The sequence below is a fragment of the Humulus lupulus genome, chromosome 6 (genome assembly GCF_963169125.1).
Source record: "Humulus lupulus chromosome 6, drHumLupu1.1, whole genome shotgun sequence".
NCBI classification, from domain to species: Eukaryota; Viridiplantae; Streptophyta; class Magnoliopsida; order Rosales; family Cannabaceae; genus Humulus; species Humulus lupulus.
In genome coordinates this window covers 105,936,790-105,958,981 of record NC_084798.1, presented here as the reverse complement: position 1 = coordinate 105,958,981, position 22,192 = coordinate 105,936,790, and the positions used below count along the sequence as shown (strand labels likewise).

General features: G+C 39.2%; 1 protein-coding gene and 1 non-coding gene across 2 annotated transcripts; both read right to left on the bottom strand.

Annotated features, from left to right (window-relative positions):
* Positions 1-4,441: 4,441 nt before the first annotated feature.
* LOC133787570 (small nucleolar RNA R71) lies at positions 4,442-4,547 on the bottom strand. Its single transcript, XR_009872584.1, has one exon. It is a non-coding gene; the product is annotated as a small nucleolar RNA R71 (small nucleolar RNA).
* Positions 4,548-17,711: 13,164 nt separating this feature from the next.
* On the bottom strand, positions 17,712-18,506 carry LOC133785374 (uncharacterized). Its single transcript, XM_062224620.1, has one exon. It carries the CDS (start codon positions 18,504-18,506, stop codon positions 17,712-17,714), a length of 795 nt encoding a protein of 264 aa, XP_062080604.1.
* Positions 18,507-22,192: the final 3,686 nt, after the last annotated feature.

Below are 22,192 nucleotides of genomic sequence, written 5' to 3'. Positions count from 1 at the left end.
GATTAGCTATTGCTAGCTGGCTCCTCAGCTGAGCATTCTCCATCTCCACAACAGTGTAATAACCTGGGTTTGGATTAGGTGGCCGGGGTGCCGAACTTCCATTGTCATCTTGGCCCACTGGCTGCTTGCCTGGCCACTGTTGGACCTCAGGAATTTGTTCATCGGGGATATGATGAGCCTCCTGCCCATCAACCTGTTTCGTCTCGTTACCGTGTCTAGATCGAGTAGTCACCATAGTTGGATGTTTGCGACAGCACCAATCTAACTTGCTCTCAATGAAAGCACCAAACTGTTGATGCGGTTCTTCGCCAACAGGTAATTAAGAAAAGAAAGAGGAAGGGATTAGTGCTTATGTTGAACCAAAATAGATGAATGATCTTGGAAATGGAATGGTGACACAAAATACGTTTTTTAGGTGGTTCAAAGGTTAAAATCCTTCTACTCCACCAGTCAATATTATTGCTATCTGCTTGGTATTCTTTTACAGGGTATTTCTTACACAATCGAATCCAACCCCTTGTAACTCCCAGGGTCTCCATATTTATAGGAGAAGGCACCTGGGAGTTGGTAAGAAGGTCATCTCGTGACCTTCTTACCTATCATGTCAACTCTGTGACATTCATGATTAATTCCTAAACCTGACACATAAGTGTGGTCAAATCAATAGGTAAGGGGATAATGGGCCACACGGCCCAACCCAGTCGTGGGTGTCTGAATACGCACGTTCATGCTGCGTGTCCGAGAAGTCAGGGATATATCAGACATGTGATGTCTGATATATGCACGTTTACCTTGCGTGGTTGACTTTATAAAGGGTCACAGCCTCCAGCCCTAGCTTGTACCACGAGCTGGATCTCCCCTCGACCTATGGCCTTCACAGTCTAGGCTCAGTCCTTAAGCAATCTTGGTGAACCCTTGGGTTACCTCGAGCTAAGGAGGTAGGATCTTACGATGGCAGCTCCGGTCTTAGGGATGTCCACATGGCAGTCACGATTAGGTCGTATCTCAGCTCGTTAATCAGCCCGTGGGAAAATCAGGGCGTGGTCGATTCTTGCTACAAAATATGCATGTGTGTTAGTTCTCCGAGCAGTGTTCAACTGGTCGGTAAAATAAGACAGTGTTCAACTGGTTGATACATTCAAGCAGTGTTCAACTGTTCGAATATTTTCAATATATTCTATGTGTTTCACGAGCAATTAACTACTCGAACAGATTCGATCAAGTAGCAAGTGACTAAGGATCTTTCAACCCTCGATCACCTGGGGGGCACATGGGGTATATTGGTATATAATTTAACATAGGCAATAAGAGCACGAGTTAATATATATGTTTTTAGGCTGACTTGTAAATTTTCGAAGTCCAAAAAGGCCATTAAGCTAACTTGCTTGACAAAGCTTAAGTAACTTGGAATTTTTTTTAAATTTCAAGTTAGGAGCAGATATTCGTGTGATAATAAACATTATGCTCATAAAATGTTAGAGCAATAAGAGTGTGAGAAAGTATACTTAGTATGGACTTATGAAATGTCTAAAAAATCTAAGTTAGAAAACTAAGTACTCATGCGAAAATATAAGGCATACATCAGAGTGACTTTACTATTCACAAAAAACTTATAACTTTTTAAGTCTAAAAAGACTTAGAATGTTTTAAGTTAACAAAGAAAAGTAAAGTATAAATGCCAACAGCTCAGTTGTACGAGAAAAATATCAAAGCTGCTAAGCAACAATTGTCTTCACAACAAAAAAGAGTAAACTACTAGCCAGGTACAAGTTTAGCTGATCAGGTGCAAAGTTTTCCTGCTCGGGAGAGCAGATACAACTTCCCTGGTCGGCTAAGCATGTGTCACTGGTCGAGTAGGAAACTCTATTGCTGGGCATGCCTAACATCGATGAGTCCTTGGAGTGAATCAAACAAATGCATGCAAAGTAAATACTACATAGTGAAAAAAAAAATGTCTTTGAGAAGAGAAGTCAATTTTTCACCAAGATTGGTTGAGAGAAATCAATCTCCCAAAATAATTTTGAGAGATTCGAACAAGGTATTTTGATGGTGTTTGGAGGGTGATGGCCGAGCAGATTGGGCATGTCCGATTGGCTGGTTACAGGAGTGCATCCGAGGAAGCAAGCACGCCGAGGAGCAACTGTAGGTGCGCATGCACGTCCGAGCAGCTGGGCTGCACCCGAGCGGCTGTGAGGCATGTCCGAGCGGTGAGGCTGCAGGTGTCCGAGCAGCTGCATGCGACCGAGCGGCTGGGGTGCTGATCCGATGAGCTGCTGGCTGGGCATCTGAGGGTGCGTCCAAGCGTCCGAAGGCTTGTGTCCGACCGGGTATGGGCCATGTCCGAGCAGCCAAGGGTGCGTCCGAGCGGGTGTGGCTGCGTCCGAGCGGCTGAGGCGGGCATGTACACGGGCGAGCAGTTGGGTTGCATGTCCGAGTGGCTCGAGGAGGATGCCTAGGGGATGCGTGTCCGAAGAGTTGGCCATCCGAGGAGATGTGCACCTGAAGAGCTATGTGTCTCAGTAGCTGGGCATCTAAGAAGCAAGGGAACCTATTTTCTTGATTTTGAACTATTCAAACAAGCTCAAAAAATAGAATTTGAAGAAATCAAAAGACAAGTTCAGCCGTGGGTTTGCGAGAAAGTTAACAACCGGATAGGAGCTTTTGAATGACCTCAAGAGCATTTTTCTAGAAGAAAATTTTATCATACGAGAAAATCGTATAATAAACTTGGGGGGCAAATGTTATCCCCAAAAATTGGAGATCGATGACATGGCAATAGAGGTGACAAGTGGCAGTGCATGGTCTGTAAACGGCACATTAATAGTCAATAAATATATTGGCTCCTCAGAGTTGTGATAAAGTGATCTGGTTTAGGAGTGACCCGGTAGGCCTTTGAAGAATTTTGATTGGCTTGAGAAGTGTCATGACCGACCAGGCATGACCTTGTCCGACCAGTCACGTGTTTGTCTGCCCAGGCATGACCTTGTCTGCCCAGGAATGACCTTGCCTGCCCAGGCATGACCTTGCCTGCCCAGGCATGACCTTGCCTGCCCAGGCATGACCTTGCCTGCCCAGGCATGACCTTGCCTGCCCAGGTGATAACTCTTGAATAAAGAGTTATTTCATGTGCTTTTGAACTTATTATTGTGAAAAAATCATGAGTGATGTTAGTTTATTTTTAGTTTTTGTAGCTAACTTAGATGTTTTCATTATCTTAATTAAGTGTAATTATTTTTAGTTTTTAATAGCTATTGGGTTAAAGATAATGATTTCATGGTTAAATATTTGCACAAAGGAATGAGTGAGCTTAAGAGTCTATTGTGATGAAATTATTTTTGCATAGGAATATGTTTAATTAGGTAGAAGAATTAAGGTCATAAGATTTGGGAAAGTTTTATGCGTGTTAAATGAACTTTTTGTTATCCTGGGAGTTTTGCTAGAAAATTGCTGCAGTAACACGTTCGCAATATGTTCAGGAAAAATAATATAGGGGGATTCAATGATTCAAGTCCATATTAAAATTCATAAATTTCTCTCAAGGTTCTTGTTCAGTTTACTTTAAGTAATTTTACTTTCTTTTTATTGGGTTAATTTGGAAAATCAAAGAAATTCAATTTGTTCACTAGTGTAATTGCTTAGTAATTAATTTTTGCATTTAGTTTTAATTTGCAATCCCTGTGGAGACGATCTTGAATACTTACTACTTTATTACTTGTTTTGTGACTGTGTACACTTGCACATTTTAATCGAATCAATTTTCACAACAAGTTTTTGGCACCGTTGCCGGGGATTGAAATTAGAAATTCTTGTAAAATTAATTACTTGCAATTTATTTTTTTTCCTTTGTTGATCTGACTTTGTTTGCTTGCTCTTGTGTTTTCTAAGGTGATTTACTATATGAACGAGCAAGAAGACATTGAACTAGCTCCTATTGACCCCGAGATTGAAAGAACAATTAGAAGAAGACTAAGGGAACAACGGGCTCAAAATCGCCTTAATATGGCTGAAGAGGTTGAAGGAGTTGAGGGTGCTAATAATGTCACTAATACAATTGCTATGGCTGATGATAGAGAGAGAGCCATAAGGGAGTACGCTGCCCCCATGTTTAATGAGCTAAATCCGGGCATTGTTAGGCCTGAAATTCAAGCACCCCAATTTGAGTTAAAGCCCGTGATGTTCCAAATGTTGCAAACAGTGGGTCAATTTAGTGGGCTGCCTACTGAGGATCCTCACCTTCATCTTCGTTCATTTTTGGAGGTGAGTGACTCCTTCAAGCTACAAGGAGTGACTGATGAGGCCCTAAGGTTGAAATTGTTCCCTTTCTCTTTGAGGGATCGAGCTAGAGCTTGGCTCAACACTCTTCCTCCCGACTCGGTGACTACATGGAATGAGTTGGCTGAAAAATTCCTGATGAAGTACTTTCCCCCTACCAAAAATGCCAAGTTTCACAATGAAATCATGTCATTTCAGCAGCTGGAAGATGAATCATTCTGTGAAGCGTGGGAGAGATTCAAGGAATTATTGAGAAAGTGCCCACACCACGGGATCCCACATTGTATACAAATGGAGACTTTCTACAATGGGCTCAATTCTTCCACTCGTATGGTGTTAGATGCTTCAACCAATGGGGCTATTCTCTCTAAGTCCTATAATGAAGCCTATGAGATTTTGGAGAGGATAGCTAGCAACAATTATCAATGGTCCAATGTTAGAGCCTCAACAAGTCGAAAAGTGGCTGGTTTACTTGAAGTTGATGCATTGACAGCTTTGACAGCTCATGTTTCTTCAATGACTAACCTTCTCAAGAACATGAGTTTGGGGGGAATGGTACAGCCAGCTGCTATGGGCCAAGTGGCAGATGTTTCTTGTGTTTATTGTGGAGATGGGCACACATTTGACAGCTGTCCATCAAATCCTGCATCAGTTTGTTACTTGGGGAATCAAAATGTGAGTCGTAACAACCCATATTCGAACTCTTACAATCCGGGTTGGAGGAACCATCCGAACTTCTCATGGGGGGGTCAAGGAGCTAGTTCAAGCGGAGCACCAATGCAAAACAAGCCTACATACCCACCGGGGTTTTCTCAACAACAACAAAGAGCTCAACCACCTCATCCTCAAGTGTCTCAATCAAGCTCTTTGGAGAGTTTAATGAATGAATATATGGCCAAGAACGATGCTGTAATTCAGAGTCAAGCGGCATCCTTGAGGAATCTAGAAACTCAGCTGGGGCAGCTTGCTAATGAGCTAAGGAATAGACCACAAGGCACCTTGCCTAGTGATACAAAAAATCCAAGAAAAGATGGCAAGGAGCATTGCAAGGCGGTTACCTTGAGAAGTGGCAAAAATGTGGAACTTACTGAGGATAATTGTGCCAGAAACAGCGAGCCCACTTCAATCCAAAGTAGTGGGGACAAAGGAGACAAATCTGTGAAATCAAAAGAATTAAATGCTGATCCTGAAGCAATTGCTGCAGCAATTCCTCCGGAAAATGCTACAGGAGAGTCTACAAGCAAGCCACCTCCACCATTTCCTCAACGCTTTCAAAGGCAGCAACAAGATAGTCAATTCCGGAGATTTTTAGATGTTTTGAAACAACTTCACATCAATATACCATTAGTGGAAGCTTTGGAGCAAATGCCCAACTATGTGAAGTTTTTGAAAGATATTTTAACTAAAAAGAGGAGTCTTGGTGAATTTGAAACAGTGGCGTTGACTGAAGGCTGTAGTGCTATATTGAAGAGTAAAATTCCTCCTAAATTGAAGGATCCAGGCAGCTTCACAATTCCTTGTTCTATTGGTGGTAGAGACGTTGGTAGAGCACTTTGTGACTTGGGGGATAGTATCAATTTGATGCCCATGTCGATTTTCAAGAAGTTGGGGATTGGAGAAGCAAGACCAACCACAGTGACTTTGCAATTAGCAGATCGTTCTATGGCACACCCGGAAGGAAAAATTGAAGATGTACTTGTGCAAGTTGACAAATTCATCTTTCCGGCTGATTTCATCATCCTTGATTATGAAGCGGATAGAGATGTTCCTATTATCTTGGGTAGGCCATTTCTAGCTACCAGGAGGACCTTGATTGATGTACAAAAAGGGGAGCTTACTATGAGGGTGAATGACCAACAAGTGACTTTCAACGTGTTCAATGCTATGAAGTTTCCGGATGAGGTTGAGGAATGTAATAGGCTAAGTGTAATTGAGTCTATTGTCGCTGAAAAATTCCATAAGGAAGCTTGTAAAGATGGAGTGGGGGTGAGGTCACTTGAAGAGCTTGAAAGATTAAGTGAAGAGGAAGAAACCCAAGTTACATGGGTGGAGTCAACGCAGCCATTTGCTAAATTCAGGAGGCCTTTTGAGTCATTGAATTTGTCGGAAGGGAATTTTAAGCCTCCTAAGCCTTCTATTCAAGAGCCACCAAAATTAGAGTTGAAGCCTTTGCCTAGTCACTTGAAGTATGCCTATTTGAGAGAAGACGAGACCTTGCCTGTGATTATTTCAGCTATGTTAGGAGCTGAAAAAGAGAGTTTGTTGCTGGCTGTTTTGAAGAAATACACAAGGGCCATTAGTTGGACTATGGCGGATATCAAGGGGATAAGTCCCTCATTTTGTATGCATAAAATTCTATTGGAGGATTGCTGTAATAATTTTGTTGAGCAGCAACGAAGGCTTAATCCTATCATGAAGGAAGTGGTTAGAAAAGAGATAATTAAGTGGCTGGATTATGGCATTGTTTACCCAATTTCAGACAGTTCTTGGGTCAGCCCAATTCAGTGTGTTCCTAAAAAAGGTGGAGTCACGGTGGTGGCTAATGAAAACAATGAGTTGATTCCCACAAGACAAGTGATGGGCTGGCGTGTTTGTATGGACTATAGGAAGTTGAATAAGGCTACTCGCAAAGATCACTTCCCACTGCCATTTATTGACCAAATGCTTGATCGGTTGGCGGGAAAGGAGTTCTATTGTTTCCTTGATGGGTATTCAGCCTATAATCAAATTTCCATCGCACCGGAAGACCAAGAGAAGACTACCTTTACTTGTCCTTATGGCACCTTTGCCTTTAGGAGGATGCCTTTTGGACTGTGCAACGCCCCTGCCACTTTCCAACGTTGTATGATGGCAATATTCTCAGATATGGTGGAAAAGTCTCTTGAAGTCTTCATGGATGATTTTTCAGTATTTTGGGAGTCTTTTGACACTTGTTTGGCTAACTTGGAGCAAGTCTTGGCTAGATGTGAAGAAACACACTTGGTACTCAATTGGGAAAAATGTCATTTCATGGTTCAAGAAGGCATTGTGTTGGGCCATAGAATTTCTAACAAGGGCATAGAAGTGGATAGAGCAAAGCTGGAAGTTATAGAAAAATTGCCACCACCTACTACAGTCAAGGGGATTAGAAGCTTTTTGGGGCATGCGGGCTTCTATAGGAGGTTTATAAAAGATTTTTCGAAGATTTCTAAGCCCCTTTGTTCTTTACTTGAGCAAAATCGAGCATTTGAGTTCACCAAGGAGTGTCAAGAAGCATTTGTGACTTTAAAAAAGGCTCTTATCACCGCACCCATCATTGTAGCTCCGGATTGGTCTCTCCCCTTTGAATTGATGTGCGATGCTAGTGACTTTGCTGTGGGGGCTGTTCTTGGGCAGCGAAAAGAGAAGGTTTTTCATTCCATTTATTATGCAAGCAAGACATTAGTCGATGCCCAATTGAACTATACTACCACCGAGAAAGAGCTTTTGGCGGTGGTGTTTGCTTTTGACAAGTTTAGAGCTTATCTTGTGGGGACTAAAGTGGTAGTTTATACAGACCATTCAGCAATCAAGTATCTAATTGCCAAAAAGGATGCTAAGCCACGACTTATTCGATGGGTGTTGCTTCTTCAAGAATTTGACATGGAAATTCGGGATAGAAAAGGAACAGAGAACCAAGTGGCTGACCACTTATCTAGACTTGAAGCTGGAAGTGAAAAGCAAAATGAAGGGCCTATTAAAGAGACATTCCCCGATGAGCAATTGTTGGTTGTGAACCAAACCACTATTCCATGGTACGCTGATTTTGTCAACTATTTGGTGAGTGGTTTGCAGCCACCTGATTTGAATAGGCAGCAACTCAAGAAGTTCTTTCATGATGTGAGATTCTATTATTGGGATGAGCCCTATCTGTACAAACAATGTTCAGATCGAATCATGAGGCGTTGTGTGCCTGAGGAGGAAGTTTCTAGCATCCTAGAGCATTGTCATTCAGCTCCTTATGGTGGACATTTTGGGGGGCAGCGGACAGCCGCTAAGGTTTTTCAATCGGGGTACTATTGGCCTTCTATCTTCAAGGATGCTCATGAATTTGCTAAGAGATGTGATCGCTGCCAGCGTGTTGGAAATATTTCAGCAAGGAATGAAATGCCCTTGAATAGCATCCTTGAAGTGGAATTGTTTGATGTTTGGGGAATCGACTTCATGGGGCCATTTCCATAGTCATTTGGCAATTTGTATATCTTGGTAGTGGTAGATTACGTCTCTAAGTGGGTTGAGGCAGTGGCAAGTCCTACCAATGATTCCAAGGTGGTCATGAAGTTCCTACATAAGCATGTGTTCACCCGCTTTGGCACTCCAAGGGCTCTTATAAGCGATGAAGGCACCCACTTTGTTAACAAGATTTTGGCAGCTTTGTTAGCCAAATACAGTGTGAAGCACAAGATTTCCACAGCCTACCACCCCCAAACCAATGGTCAAGCGGAAATATCCAATAGGGAGATCAAGGGAATCCTAGAGAAAGTGGTGAATCCTAGTAGAAAGGATTGGTCTCAGAGATTGGATGATGCTCTTTGGGCCTATAGAACGGCTTTCAAAACCCCTTTGGGAATGTCACCGTATCGTTTGGTGTTTGGGAAAGCTTGTCATTTGCCCGTTGAGTTGGAGCATAAGGCATATTGGGCCACTAAGAGACTGAATATGGACCTCCAAGCTGCTGGAGAAGCTCGAAAGTTACAGTTAAATGAGCTGGAAGAGATGAGGTTGTTCTCCTATGAAAATGCCAAGTTGTACAAGGAGAAAACTAAGAGGTGGCATGATCAGAAAATTCAAGCTCGGGTCTTTGAGAAGGGGCAGAAAGTATTGCTTTTCAACTCGCGCTTGAAGTTATTTCCTGGCAAGTTAAAGTCCCGCTGGTCTGGCCCATTCACAGTGGTGCAAGTTTACCCCTTTGGAGCAGTTGAGGTTCGTGAAGATCAATCAGGAAGGGAGTTTAAAGTGAATGGGCAGCAGCTGAAACATTATTTGGGAGGTGAGGTCAACCGCGAGAAGACCTCCATCACTTTAGAGGATCCTTAAAGCTAAGGTTGATTTGGGTTGTCAAGTGATTTAGGCACTAATTTAAAGACAACCCAGCAAGAAGCAAGTGTAAACTGATATTGTATATAAAAAAAAAAAGAGACAAAAAGAAGAGGAAAACAGAAAGAAAAGAGAGAAAGAACAAGAAAATATATATATATATTTATATATATGAGTGTTTTTAATTATAGTTATTTTTATTTTTATTTTAATTTCACTTTTTGTAATTTTAATCCCATGTTATTGTGGTGTTTTGGAGCAGTTTTATGTTTATTTTGATGTTTCAGGTATTAAGACAGCAAGAAACAGGGTGTTTTGGAAGTAATTCTGGAGTCTGATGGTTTTGCGAGAGTTTTGCTTCAGCAAAATGGCCGCAAAGATTTCCGAAAAAAAAAGGGAGTGACGTCAAATTTGGGTTGCTGAAGCAAATCTTGGGCAAAATGTTAGCAATCTGGGCAGAGAAAATTCCTGGGTCGTGGTTTCATTCAGGGGCATATACACATGTATCATATTATATAAAATATATATATTTGTATAAACAAATAACTATACAAAATCTACATATATGTATATAACTTCAGTAAAAAAAATAAAAAATTTATTACATTTATAAACTATATATATATATCTATATATATATCAGTATAATATATATCTGTATATATTTCAATTATTTAGTTTATAATATATATATATAAATATATGTGTATATACCCTAATACCCCATCCCTCTCTATCTTCCACACCCACGAACCCAGCCGACCCACCAGTCGACCCCACCTAGCCCCCTGCCCCACGACCCCACGACGCCACGACCTCACCACTCCGAGCCATCCCACGACCCCACGGCCTTCACCCAGCCACCGCCCCTCTCACCGAACCCAAACCCACGACCACACGTCTCCAACCAGCCACACAACCACATTCAGGCGCCCTTCACCCAGCAGAAACCTCACAAACCCCATACCCCTCAGCCACCCAGCCTCCATTGCCCACACACAACCCGCCACTCAGCCGCCCCACACGAACCGAGCAAGCCGCGACCCAGTCCAGGCGGGTCCCTGCCCTCGCTTCTTCGCGCAGTCAGCAACCACCTCGACCCCAGGCGGCATTCCACCCAGTCCAAGCGCAAGAAACCCAGCCCCCCTTCGGCACCCCAAAGTGATTCCGAGAGTCCCTGCCTCAATCTTGGTCAGACGAGACCCCAGCCTACAGCGCCCCTGCTCCATGTGTCACAGCCACAAAGCTCCATTTTGCACCGGGTATTCATTACCACGACTCGACTCCTACTGGGTAAATCTTCTCCTTACTAGCTGGGTTCTGTTGTGTTGTTCTGGAAATTTTGGGTTCATCTATGAGTTTGGCACAGATGTGATTATTCATTCTGATGGAGTCGAGTTAGTAGTGTTGCATTGAGTATTGAGCAGCTTGATTTCTCAGCCGTTCTGATTAATCTGTTGTGACCTGTTCTGGGCCCTGGGGTACTTTGATTGATATCAGACATCATTTGAGCTATTTGTGGTTGTGGGAAGTAAATTCTGGTTGTTGGTTTGTCTGGTGAGGCACCAATTGTCTTTGTCGATTTGGATTTTTGATTTTACAGCATGACCATCAAAACACGAGCACAGAGAAAAAAGACCAACACTGTCCCACCACCAACCTCTAGCCCACAAACAACCAAACCACCCAAGAAAGCATCCAAAAACACCACTGTCCCACCAAAGACCCCACAAATCCCCACTGCCCCACTCTTACTGCCTCCCCCAACTGCCAGAAATGCTCCTACCACCACATCAAAACCACCCCGACCCAAATCCAAAAGAGCAGCCCCACAAGCATCAATTGTGCCCCCACCAAAGCAACAAAAGACTGCCACTGCTGCCACCACAGCTGCCCCACCTCATAAAACCAAGAAACCAGCTACCCCTTCAGGTCCTACCAGCAAACTTACTTTTGCTCAAGCCAAGGCCAGACATGAATCTGTAAAGACCAAGAAATTGTTTCCAGAGAGAGGATTTTTTCCTACCACTAGGGAGGTGCCTGCCTTTATCACTACTGTCATTGAGCAACACCAGTGGGAACTTTTCTGCCAGAAACCAGAGTATGACATTATTCCAGTGGTCAAGGAATTTTATGCCAACCTTGCCTTCGCTGAAAATTCTGAAGTGTTGGTTCGCGGCAAGGTGGTCTCTTTTGCGGGTGAGGCTATTAATGCCCTCTTTGGGTTAGCCAACGTTGACAGCTCAACTTATAATGAAATGATCTTGGCACCTACCCCAGCTGATTTTGACAAGGCGCTGCAGTGCGTCGCAGCCCCTGGAACTCAATGGTGCATCTCTTCTGGCGGTGTGCGCACTCTCTTGCACACCTCCATTTTGCCTGAAGCTGCAGTGTGGCTCAGCTTTCTGAAGTGTCGATTACTGCCCACCACACATGACACCACGGTGTCCACAGAGAGGGTGTTCTTGCTGTATTGTATACTGGCTGGGCTGGGTGTCAATGTTGGCCAGATCATCTCTAGGCAGCTTGCTAGCTGTGCTAGAAAGAAGAAAGGGAAGCTGTTCTTTCCCTCCCTCATCACACAGCTATGCATTAGAGCTGGGGTATATGTTGCTTCCACAGAGGATATCCTTTTCGAGCGTCGAGACATTGATTTCTCTCTGATTGGCCAGACTCGTGCACCTGCCTCAGCCTCTGGGCCTTCCGCCGTGCCTTCCCCAGTTCCACTCACTGACATCATTGCCCGGCAGCAGGAGATTCTTGGTCGGTTGGTGTCTATGGAAGCTCAACAGCATGCTTACTGGAAGTATGCTAAGCAGCGGGATGCAGCCCTCATCAAATCCCTCCAGCGCAACTTCAACAAACCAACAGCTCCATTTCCAGTCTTTCCCAACTCCATCCTGGAGGCGTGGACCGCGTCAGCTGTGCCTGATGGCCCTAGTCCTTCGGCTGCTAATTCTGAGGACTAGGAGGAGGGAGATTCTTTAACCCACTTTTGATTTGTAATTATTATTATTATTGTTTTGTAATTAATTCTGTTCTTGAACTCTCTGGTGGTCTACTCTTATTATCTATTATTTTGCTTCGATGTGTGTGTTTTCTTGCTTGTTCTGTTCCTGTCTTGTTATTTAGTTACTCTTGTAGCGATACTCTTTGCTTTTGTTCATATGTAACTAGGGGGCTACATGACGATTTCTTTACTCAATCTAAGTTGCCGCTGAATGTTTTTCTTTCTTGAGTTTTCAACTAAATTCTTTGGATGTGAATGTTCTAGCCATTGATTGATGCAATTGTTTCTCCTTTTAGTTGGTGCATAGTTAGATTAAACAATTTTGAGACCCTAGAAAGAGCTAGTTTCTTGTGAGAGCTTAAGTTTCTAGAATTATTTAGTGATTTTCCTTGAGGCGAAATCCTAGACAATACCACACCGATGACATGATTTAGGCCATCTTTGGACTGTTTGAGCCTTTGCAGCCTACCTTGTATGCATTTTTATCCCTAGTCACCCCATTGAGCTTAAGTGTCATTTTTCTTTCTTAGCCACTCATTAGCCTAGCTTTACATATATATATTCACCTCTTTTCACCACACCCTTTTAGCACCTTGATCTTTCTAGGATTTATTTGTTGTGCATTTTGGGGGGTTGTGATGAGTGAGTGTGAGCAAGAAAATTGGGTGAGCGTTTTCCTTTTCTTATTTTGCTTGTTTTCACCATTGGGGACAATGTTGACTTTAAGTTTGGGGGGTAGTGTGTTCTCAATCTTCTTGTAATCTTGCCATTTAGTTGTTTATTTTTATAAAATATATATATATATAAAAAAAAGAAATTAAGAAGTACACTCTCTTGCATCAAAGCTTCTAAAAAATCAGAAATCAAAGGAAAAGAAAAGAAAAAAAGAGTATGTATGTTTGTAAATAAGTTTGGGGGTGTACTTTTCAAATAAAGGAAAAGTTGTTTGAGTTATTGTCTTTGTATGTTAGTAATAAAGACTAGTGGCAAGATTTATAGTGTTGTGGGGTTTTCTTTGGGGAAATTAATGTGTGCATTTATGTATTTAGGTCCTAGAAAGATTGAGGTGTTTAGGGTGATTTGCGCAAAAAAATGCATCTCTCTTATCCTACCTTTACCCTAGCCTATCATTACAAGCTTGATAAAGTCCTATTGATCTTTGGTGTGGTGTTTCTCTACATTAGTGGAGAGGGAATCACTAAATAACTTATGGAGACATTATTTAAGCTTGAGGACCAAGGTCTAGCTTGATTTTTGGTGATTGAAATTGTTTAGGAAAAGCTATGCATGCACTAAAGGGTGAAACACTTGATTCATATTTTTGGCAACAACATTCATGCTTGAAGAATTTAGTTTAAAACTTGTGAAAGATTGAAATTCAGCTTCTCTTTTTCACCAGGCATGACTTTGTCCGACCAGGCATGAACTTGGCCGATCGGTCATGACCAAGTCTGACCAGTCAAGTGCATGTCTGCCCAGCTAAGTGCATGTCTGCCCAGCTAAGTGCATGACTGCCCAGTAAAGGTGTGGCCGACCAGACTGAAGGTGATATGGATCAACTAGATAGAGCAGGACTACGTCAAGATTCCCAGAAACGGCTTCAACAAGAATCGGTCTTGGCATACGCGGGAATCTCTTATTTATCCCACGAATATGGTGTACTGTTACATTTTGAATATTGTTGTAATTTAAATAAAATGTGAATAATAAAATATCCCGATTATGGGGGATATCATCTATGCGATCCTAAGCCTATAAATACAAGGCTTATGGCATCAGAAAGGGACTTTTGGATTTTGGAGCTTTCGATTGAATTCTTATTTTCTAGAGAGAGAGAGTACTTGTATTTGAGAGAATTCTTGTATTCTTGTAATCTACACTGAAGAAACTCGGTTGACTCAAGTTCATCTGATCTTGAGTGCAGATCTATAATCACGACTCTAAGTGGACTAGGCTATTACCAACACATTGGGGCTGAACCACTATAAAACCGTCTGTGTCGTTTATTTTCTCTTGAAGGTTTTATTGTTTTTTACGTTCACACGTCGTTGGCCAAAAACGCGGTCAACATTTACAAAGAGAAAAATCTTTTAAAAATTTGTAATAAATTATGAGATAAAGTAATGTGAAAGAAAAAGCGATGAAAAATAAGGAGAGAGAAAGTAAAGAGAGAAATTATGAGGAAAAAATTGAGAATAGAGAAATTGATGCAAGAAAAAAAATAAGAGAGACAGTGATGAGAGAAAAAAATGAGCAGAGACAAAATGAGGATATAGGCAGTGATGAGATATAAAATAAAGTGATAATAAGTGATGAGAGAGAAGAAAACGAGATCAAAAGTGATGAGAGAGAAAGTGATGTAAGAGAAAGTGAGGAGAGAAAAAGTGAGGAGAAATAAATTAATGAGAGAGAAATTGATGTGAGATAATAATCATTAAAAATGTTACTTGAGAAAAAAAATTGACAAAAAAAAACTTGAAAACAATTTTTTGTTATTCTCAAAAGGGAAATTTGCGGCTAAAATACCCAAACTTTCAAATTACTAACACTTAAATACCTAAACTATTTTTTTGGTGGCAAAAGTACCCAACCGTTAATTTTTCTGGCATTTTGTTAGTACCCATAGTTAGAGTTTAGCTTTGACATATAAGAGGACAAGTGGCACTCCAAGATTAGTCCACTTGTAAATTAAAATAAAACAAATAAAGTATTTTAAAACCATCTGAATATATTTAAAAATATAACTAATTTAATTATATTATATTATTATTAAAGCATTTAAAATAAAAAACTGAAAAAGTAAAAGAAAAACAAAATAACATCAGAGAAAGAGAGAGAAGATCACGAAGAAGAAGAAGAAGGATTGTAAGAGACGAAAATCACAGGGAAAATAAAAGAAAAGAAAAGGACGAAAAACTTCTTGTATTTGAAGAATACAAAAAGAAGAACATTCATGGAGTTTTGTAATTGTAGAGAGCGAGAACCTGCAGTTGAACGAACCACTTGGACTCTAGACAACCCAGGTCGTCGTTTCTTTACATGCCATAAGATGCGGATAAGTTTCTAGCTTTAATTTGTGTTAATTATTTTGCCCCATTTTTTCTTTCATCTGGGTTTTTTATTTTAAAGTTTGCCCTAAGTTTGCTTAGAGAAAAAATTGCAGGATTCAGGAGGTTGCAATTTCTTCAAATGGATTGATTCCCCATGTGTGCAAGGTCTATTGAAGTGATTCCCAGACTTTTGAAGAAAATACGTGATTTAGAGAGTAAAATCCATGCTTTAGAGAGGGGAAGAATTGATAAACTTTGTGAAGAAGTTGATTCATTTTTCCAAAGTTGTGCTGAGAGTAGTAAATTGATTGAATCATCTTGTGAACAATTTGGTTTTTGGAGAAAATATGGAAAAAGAACAATTATTATTTCTTTGCTTGTTTTGTTTTTGTGTTGGTATGTAATTTAAGGTAAAACTGAGATTTTTGTAAAATGTATAGACTTTGTCCCTAATAAAGCTTCAACAATTACCTATTGACTTTGTTGTTATGCATTTTCATTAGTGCTCATATATTTATCAAGTATATATTTTAGAATGGATGAAGATCAACACTCGGGTTCATTGCAAGAGCAACACCCAGTTGAGCTACGGCAAGGACATATGTGGGCAAAATACTTCAATATTTCTTTGTTAAAAAGAATGGATGAAGATCTAGCAGAGGCTGCTGATGATGGTGACCATCCAAGTGAGATGTGGTTATGGCCATTAACTGGGGAAGTGCATTGGCAAGGTACATATGAAAGAGAGAGAGAACAAAGATATAGACTAAAGATGGACAAGAAAAGAAAAACAAAAGAGAAATTAAATGAAAGGATGAAATATGGATATAGGCAGAAGTCACTTGGAGGATAGATAGCTTACAGGTAACTAAGACGGTCAAATTATGTTTCATCAAAACGTAAGACTAAGGCAAAGTGGCAGATCTGACTTCGATTAACAGTCACTGAAATCTATATATTTCTACTCAGGACTATTTAAGTGACTTCAGGGTTTAGAGCATTATTAATTCTTTCTAACAGCATCAACATAGTCCATACAGACAGATTTATTTGTTTTTTTTTTTGCCCCTTGCTGAGAATACATAGCAGAGGATTCTTGAGGAGTAAATTAGTTTAGTGAGTCTATGTATTCTTTTCTACTACTGCATATTCTATTTTGTCTTTTGTTTTTTTCAAGAGCAATTTTGGTTACTATAAAGGAGATTAATACTTGATTTCAATTTGAAACTATAGGGCTATTTTATTTGCAGCTTTCAATTCTTGATGTAAAACTTTGATTTTCTACCTAAGAGATAAATATATTTGCAGCTTCAATAATAGCTTATATACATAATGGATGTGCTAAACAAGATTTTGTTTACTTTCCCAAAAGAGAGATTGTAAGATTAAGATGGCAATGACACTTGGTTTAAAAACTGGAATTAGAAAAGATGTGAATGTTCCATTCTCTAAAATTGTAAACCGTCAAGAAAGTGGACAATAGTGGAACATATCCAATACAATGGATGAGGTGAATAAGTACATATAATAAACTTAGTCATTGTGAATGATCAATATGGCCATTTTTAGAGGCTAGGGGAAGATTAAAAAAGTATAATCGATATAACCACTATCAACCAAGCAAGAATAAATGGTTCCTATGAAATTAGATCTAAATAAAGTGGACTAACCAACACAACAATAATAAAACAAGAACAATAATAAAACAAGAACAACAAACATAAACTGTATATGTTTTCATACATAGAACATGTATATTTGTTCTTTTAGATTGCTCAAAATGGTATTCTTTTAGATTTCTCAAAAAGGTAGACATTACAGAGACTAAGCTCTCAAAACATTGTTCACCTAGACAAGTAATTAAAAAATACAAAATATAGTACTCTCCTCACATCAAAACATATAAAGCCAGCCCTATCCTCTCCTCTCAAAAGATTGTTCAATTCTACTGACATCAAAATAGAGAAAAACTAACACTGAATAACTCAGTACAGTTGTGCAAAGCACATCAAAAAATACATATGAACACAAATTCAGTTAAGAATATTGCTTAGTTGACTAGTTGAAGAAACCTCCCTAGTTCTTTGCCTCTTAAGTCTTTCCTTCCTTTTTATGGTATCCACTTTCAGAGTTTTTGCAAGGGGTATGCCCTGCTTCTTCGCTTGTGTAGCCTAAATAATAAAAGCAATAGTATGAATTGCAACACATAGCCAAACACAAAAATATCTTAAAAACAAGCAATACAAGTTTACTTTTGCTGTGTTTTTACTTGTACAAGAACTTTGGTTATGTCCTTCACCACCACATTTATTACAATGTATTTTTTATCCATGTCTGTTAGATTTTGTGGCACCAGCAGGGGGCTCATCTACCTCCCTCTTCCTAGACCTTTTTGGTCTACCAGGAAGTTTGTATTCGGGAGGTGGAAGGATTGGAGGAGTGCTTGAAGATGTCCATTTACCCGAACTTGGCATAGGTTGCACAACCACTTCATACGCATGTATGAAGCTCTCTTTCTTATAGTAGTCATGCACATAGTCTAGCACATTGAGCCCTCTTTTCCAAATGGCTGCCACTGCATGACTACAAGGCAAACCATTCAACTCAAACTTCCAACAAGTGCATGTGAGAGCAATTAGGTCTACCACAAAGGACCCATCAGTCTCGTGAGTAACCTGAAAGTTAAATGCATCTGCTCTATTTGTGTGATATTTTTTTGCTACCTCTTTCTTTTTCTCAAGGAGATCCCATATCTGCTTGCTAATCCCATCTCTCCATTTGTTGATGCTTTCCCTCTTTTTGCAAAATCTAACCATCAACCAAAATCTAATCTTCTCTAGGAGCATGACAACATCCTTGTCTTTAGCTTCAAGTATAGCGGAGTTGAAACTCTCACACATATTGTTTAACACCATATCACATTTCACAGAGTCATCGAAATATGATATTGTCCATTCAGATGTATTCTTCGCCATTAACCAGTTATATGCACTCTCATTAACATCCTTAATTGCTTTCATGCATTTCACAAACTCTTCTTTAGTGGAAGCTCGAGCAGCTGCCCATAACAACTGCTTTAACAATAAACCAGGAAAATCTTTCTTAAAATCTGAATGCATGTGTCTCACACAATATCACACATGTGCCCCATCCCACAAAGATTTCATGGCATTCTCCAACCCTTTCTGCCTATCACTCATTAATGTGAATTTTGATGGATTTTCAACTTGTAAATCTTCCTTTAATATCTCCACAAACTACTTCCATGTCTCTGTGTTCTCCTTCTCCACTATTGCATAAGCTATGGGGTACAATGAGTTCTCCCCATCCACTCCTACAGCTGCAAGCAATACACCCTTACAATATCCTTTAAGGAAACACCCATCCAAGCCTATCAAAGGCCTACACCCCTTTATGAATCCATCCTTGCATGCCTTCAAACATATGTAAACTCTCTGAAAGTACCTCTTACCACCTCTCATGGTGGTCTTCAACAAAGTTGTGCTACCTAAAATAATAAATGTAACGAATTATGACTCTTAAAAACCAAAACAACACTGAAACACAGAATGTTAAATGCCCAAACTCAGCAAGGTTACATACCTGGATTAGTTGCCAAAATCTACTTGCAGTAGTCCTCTACAATAGCAAATTGGTCTCTAACACTTCCTTCAAGTATCTTCATAGCTTCTTTCTTTGCTCTGTAAAAACTCCATTAAAAAATATAAGAATATTTGGTTGTGCAAGTCAACTATTTCCATTGCTTGTATGACATATCCGGATTCGCCCTGAATTGTTCTAAAAAATTATTTGCTAACCACCCACCAGTAACATGTCTATTTTTGAACACCACGATGCATGAATGCTCATCTACAAGTGTGTTTATCCTAAATGTGCTCTTATCATTAAGTACACGTGCATACAATATCCATGGACATCATTTTCCGTTGCACTTGAATCTCAATTTTTTACTATTATTGAAGACATAGTTGTACTCCATTTCGGATTGTATGAAGTATGTTTGGATTGCTTCTCTCAACAATTCCACAGAAGCAAACTCCATCTTAATCACAAATTTGACATTTGCCATGTGCACCTTAGGGTTAAATTCCCTATGCTTTTGGGAAGGACCATTGTCATCATCATCACTTGGTAAACTTTGTAGTTCATCTTCAGAATTGAAACCAACACTGTCATCATCACCATCTGCACACTCTTCCTCATCCCCATTTCCATTGTCACCCTCATACTCTTCTTCTCTCAACTCAAACGCTTCATCTTCATTCACAACTTCATCCCTTTGCTCACCAACTCCTTTTGTCTCAAACTCCTCACCAACCCTCTCTGACTCATACTCATGCTCTAAATGAATGTCATTTACATCTTCATTTAGATCAACAAAGGCTTCGGGTAGTGTGTTATATTGGGGAGTGGGGCCTATAAATGGAATCTCTATGTCTTGTTCCTCATAAGTACTTGGGGCAGCATGGTCAATATCTATTATGGTGGGATCCTTCTCTCTTAATGGCTCCAAAATAGGTAGGCCCTCCTCAACAAGTGTTTCATCAATGACCTCATCAAGGAGAACTAAATAAATATCAACTATTCTATAACCCCTCATTTTTTTCTAGAACCTCCATAAAATTCAGCATTGACTTGTCTCCATACAACAAAAATCCAAAATTTAGATCCTTTTCAAGTGGTTTGTATAGAAAACCAAAAGGATATTTGTACCCCAAACTCTTACCCATTCTCTCAAATTAAACATTAAGCATATCACAAACACAGTAATCAAAGTATGAAACTCTCCCCCCTTCATATTTCTTATAACCAAATTGATTAACAATTTTTCCTCCATGATGTAAACAAACAGCAAACATATTCGAATCCTTCCCTGAAATACATATACAATAAAAAGCAACAAATTTCACCACATCAAAAACAACAAATTATTCCAATAAAGTGAAGAACAACCATTGAACATTGACCCACAATTTTCAAACCAAAAAATATAACACCTTTTATTAAACAATACAAAAGAAGTTGAGAACATCACTCACCATAATCAGGTAAGTTTTCTCCTTCGAATCTTATAATCATTGTGCTTCCTCTACTGTGAATTCCTGGATAGTCGATGTTTATTTGTCGGATTCTCAGGGTCTTCGTCGGCGTCTGTGGTGGGTCTTCGTCGGCGTCTCAGATGAGTCTTTGTCGGCGTCTCAAGGGGTTCTTTGTTGGGGTTCAAAATTGTTTTCTGGGTTATCGTTATCTCAAGGAACGTCTTTTTATTTTTCTTCGTCTTCTCTCTCTCTGATGTTATTTTGTTTTTCTTTTACTTTCTCAGTTTTTTATTTTAAATGCTTCAATAATAATATAATATAATGAAATTAGTTATATTTTTAAATATATTCAGATGGCTTTAAAATGCTTTATTTGTTTTATTTTAACCTACAAGTGGACTAATCTTGGAGTGTCACTTGTCCTCTTATATGTCAAAACTAAACTCTAACTACGGGTACTAAGGGAATGCCAGAAAAATTAACGGTTGGGTACTTTTTCCACCAAAAAATTAGTTTGGGTTTTTAATTGTTAGTAATTTGAAAGTTTGGGTATTTTAGCCGCAAATTTCCCTTCTCAAAATTTTATGTTTTTTGTAACTTTGTTTTTAAAAATTGTTTTCTGAAAACAATGTCAAACACCCCTACTTGTTTTTAAAAAACAGTTCTTATATGGTGGATTTTCTATCAAGGAGAAAGCCTGCATTAATACCTTCCTTCAGCTTTCAGAGGTAGGGGCTGCATCTGAATAGGTCCTAAGTTGTCTGGAGCAAGGATCCTTTTGCCAATAAAAGCTCTCTTTAAAATTAAAAGTGGATGTTCTTACGCGAATCTCAGCAACATATGTTTGATTTTTCTTTTTTACATAGCTTTTACTTTACATAGTTGGTAATGTGAAATCAAAGAAATTGAAAAGGCTCCTTGTAAGGCTTGTTGGAAAACCTGTTGTCGAACTCGGTTAATCGCTCTTTGTTGTTCAAAATGAATGGTTTCATTTTTGTAATTTTTTAATTGTTCCAAAGAATACAGTGGTGAATTCGTTCTCGGGCCTTGTACACACCGCCCGTCACACTATGGGAGCTGGCCATGCCCGAAGTCGTTACCTTAACCGCAAGGAGGGTTAGGTTTTAAAAACAAAAAATATTTTTTTAGTTAAGGATTCAAACACCCTATAAGTGTTTAAGAGAATTTGATCTTGAGATCTACAATCTCTACTCTATATATTTTCTCATATTTTATATTTTTTTATTCATTTTGAATAATAATATATTAGTAATGAATTTTTTTTTTATTTACTATCTATATAAATAAATAAGAAATCTATATTTATTTTGTCATGATTAAAATTTGTATATTTACTTTATAATTAAAATTATTTTTCACTTTAGCCCAATTTTGATAATTTTAGCAATAATCCATATCAACACTACAAAAATGAAGTTGAGGCATCATTAATTATCAGCTCCTCCGTTCTAAGTAGTGGAAATTACATTTTATATGGACTTTTTATTGAAGTTTTAAAAAATATGGCTTTTTTTCAACATAATTTTTTTTTATGGCTTTTTATACTTTTTTATCATTTTTATGGCTTTTTTTCCATATTTTTGTCAAAATTTCTGATTATGTCATATATTTATTACCATTGAACTTTTTTTCAAGTAGAATGATAGTTTTGTAATTTCATTTTATTTAATTTTTTTAACTTTTCTATACTACGTTTTTCATGGAAAAAAACTTACATTTTCAGT

Excerpts from the sequence above, each read along its gene's own strand:
- LOC133785374 (XM_062224620.1), bottom strand. The coding sequence starts at position 18,506 with ATGCATTCAGATTTTAAGAAAGATTTTCCTGGTTTATTGTTAAAGCAG.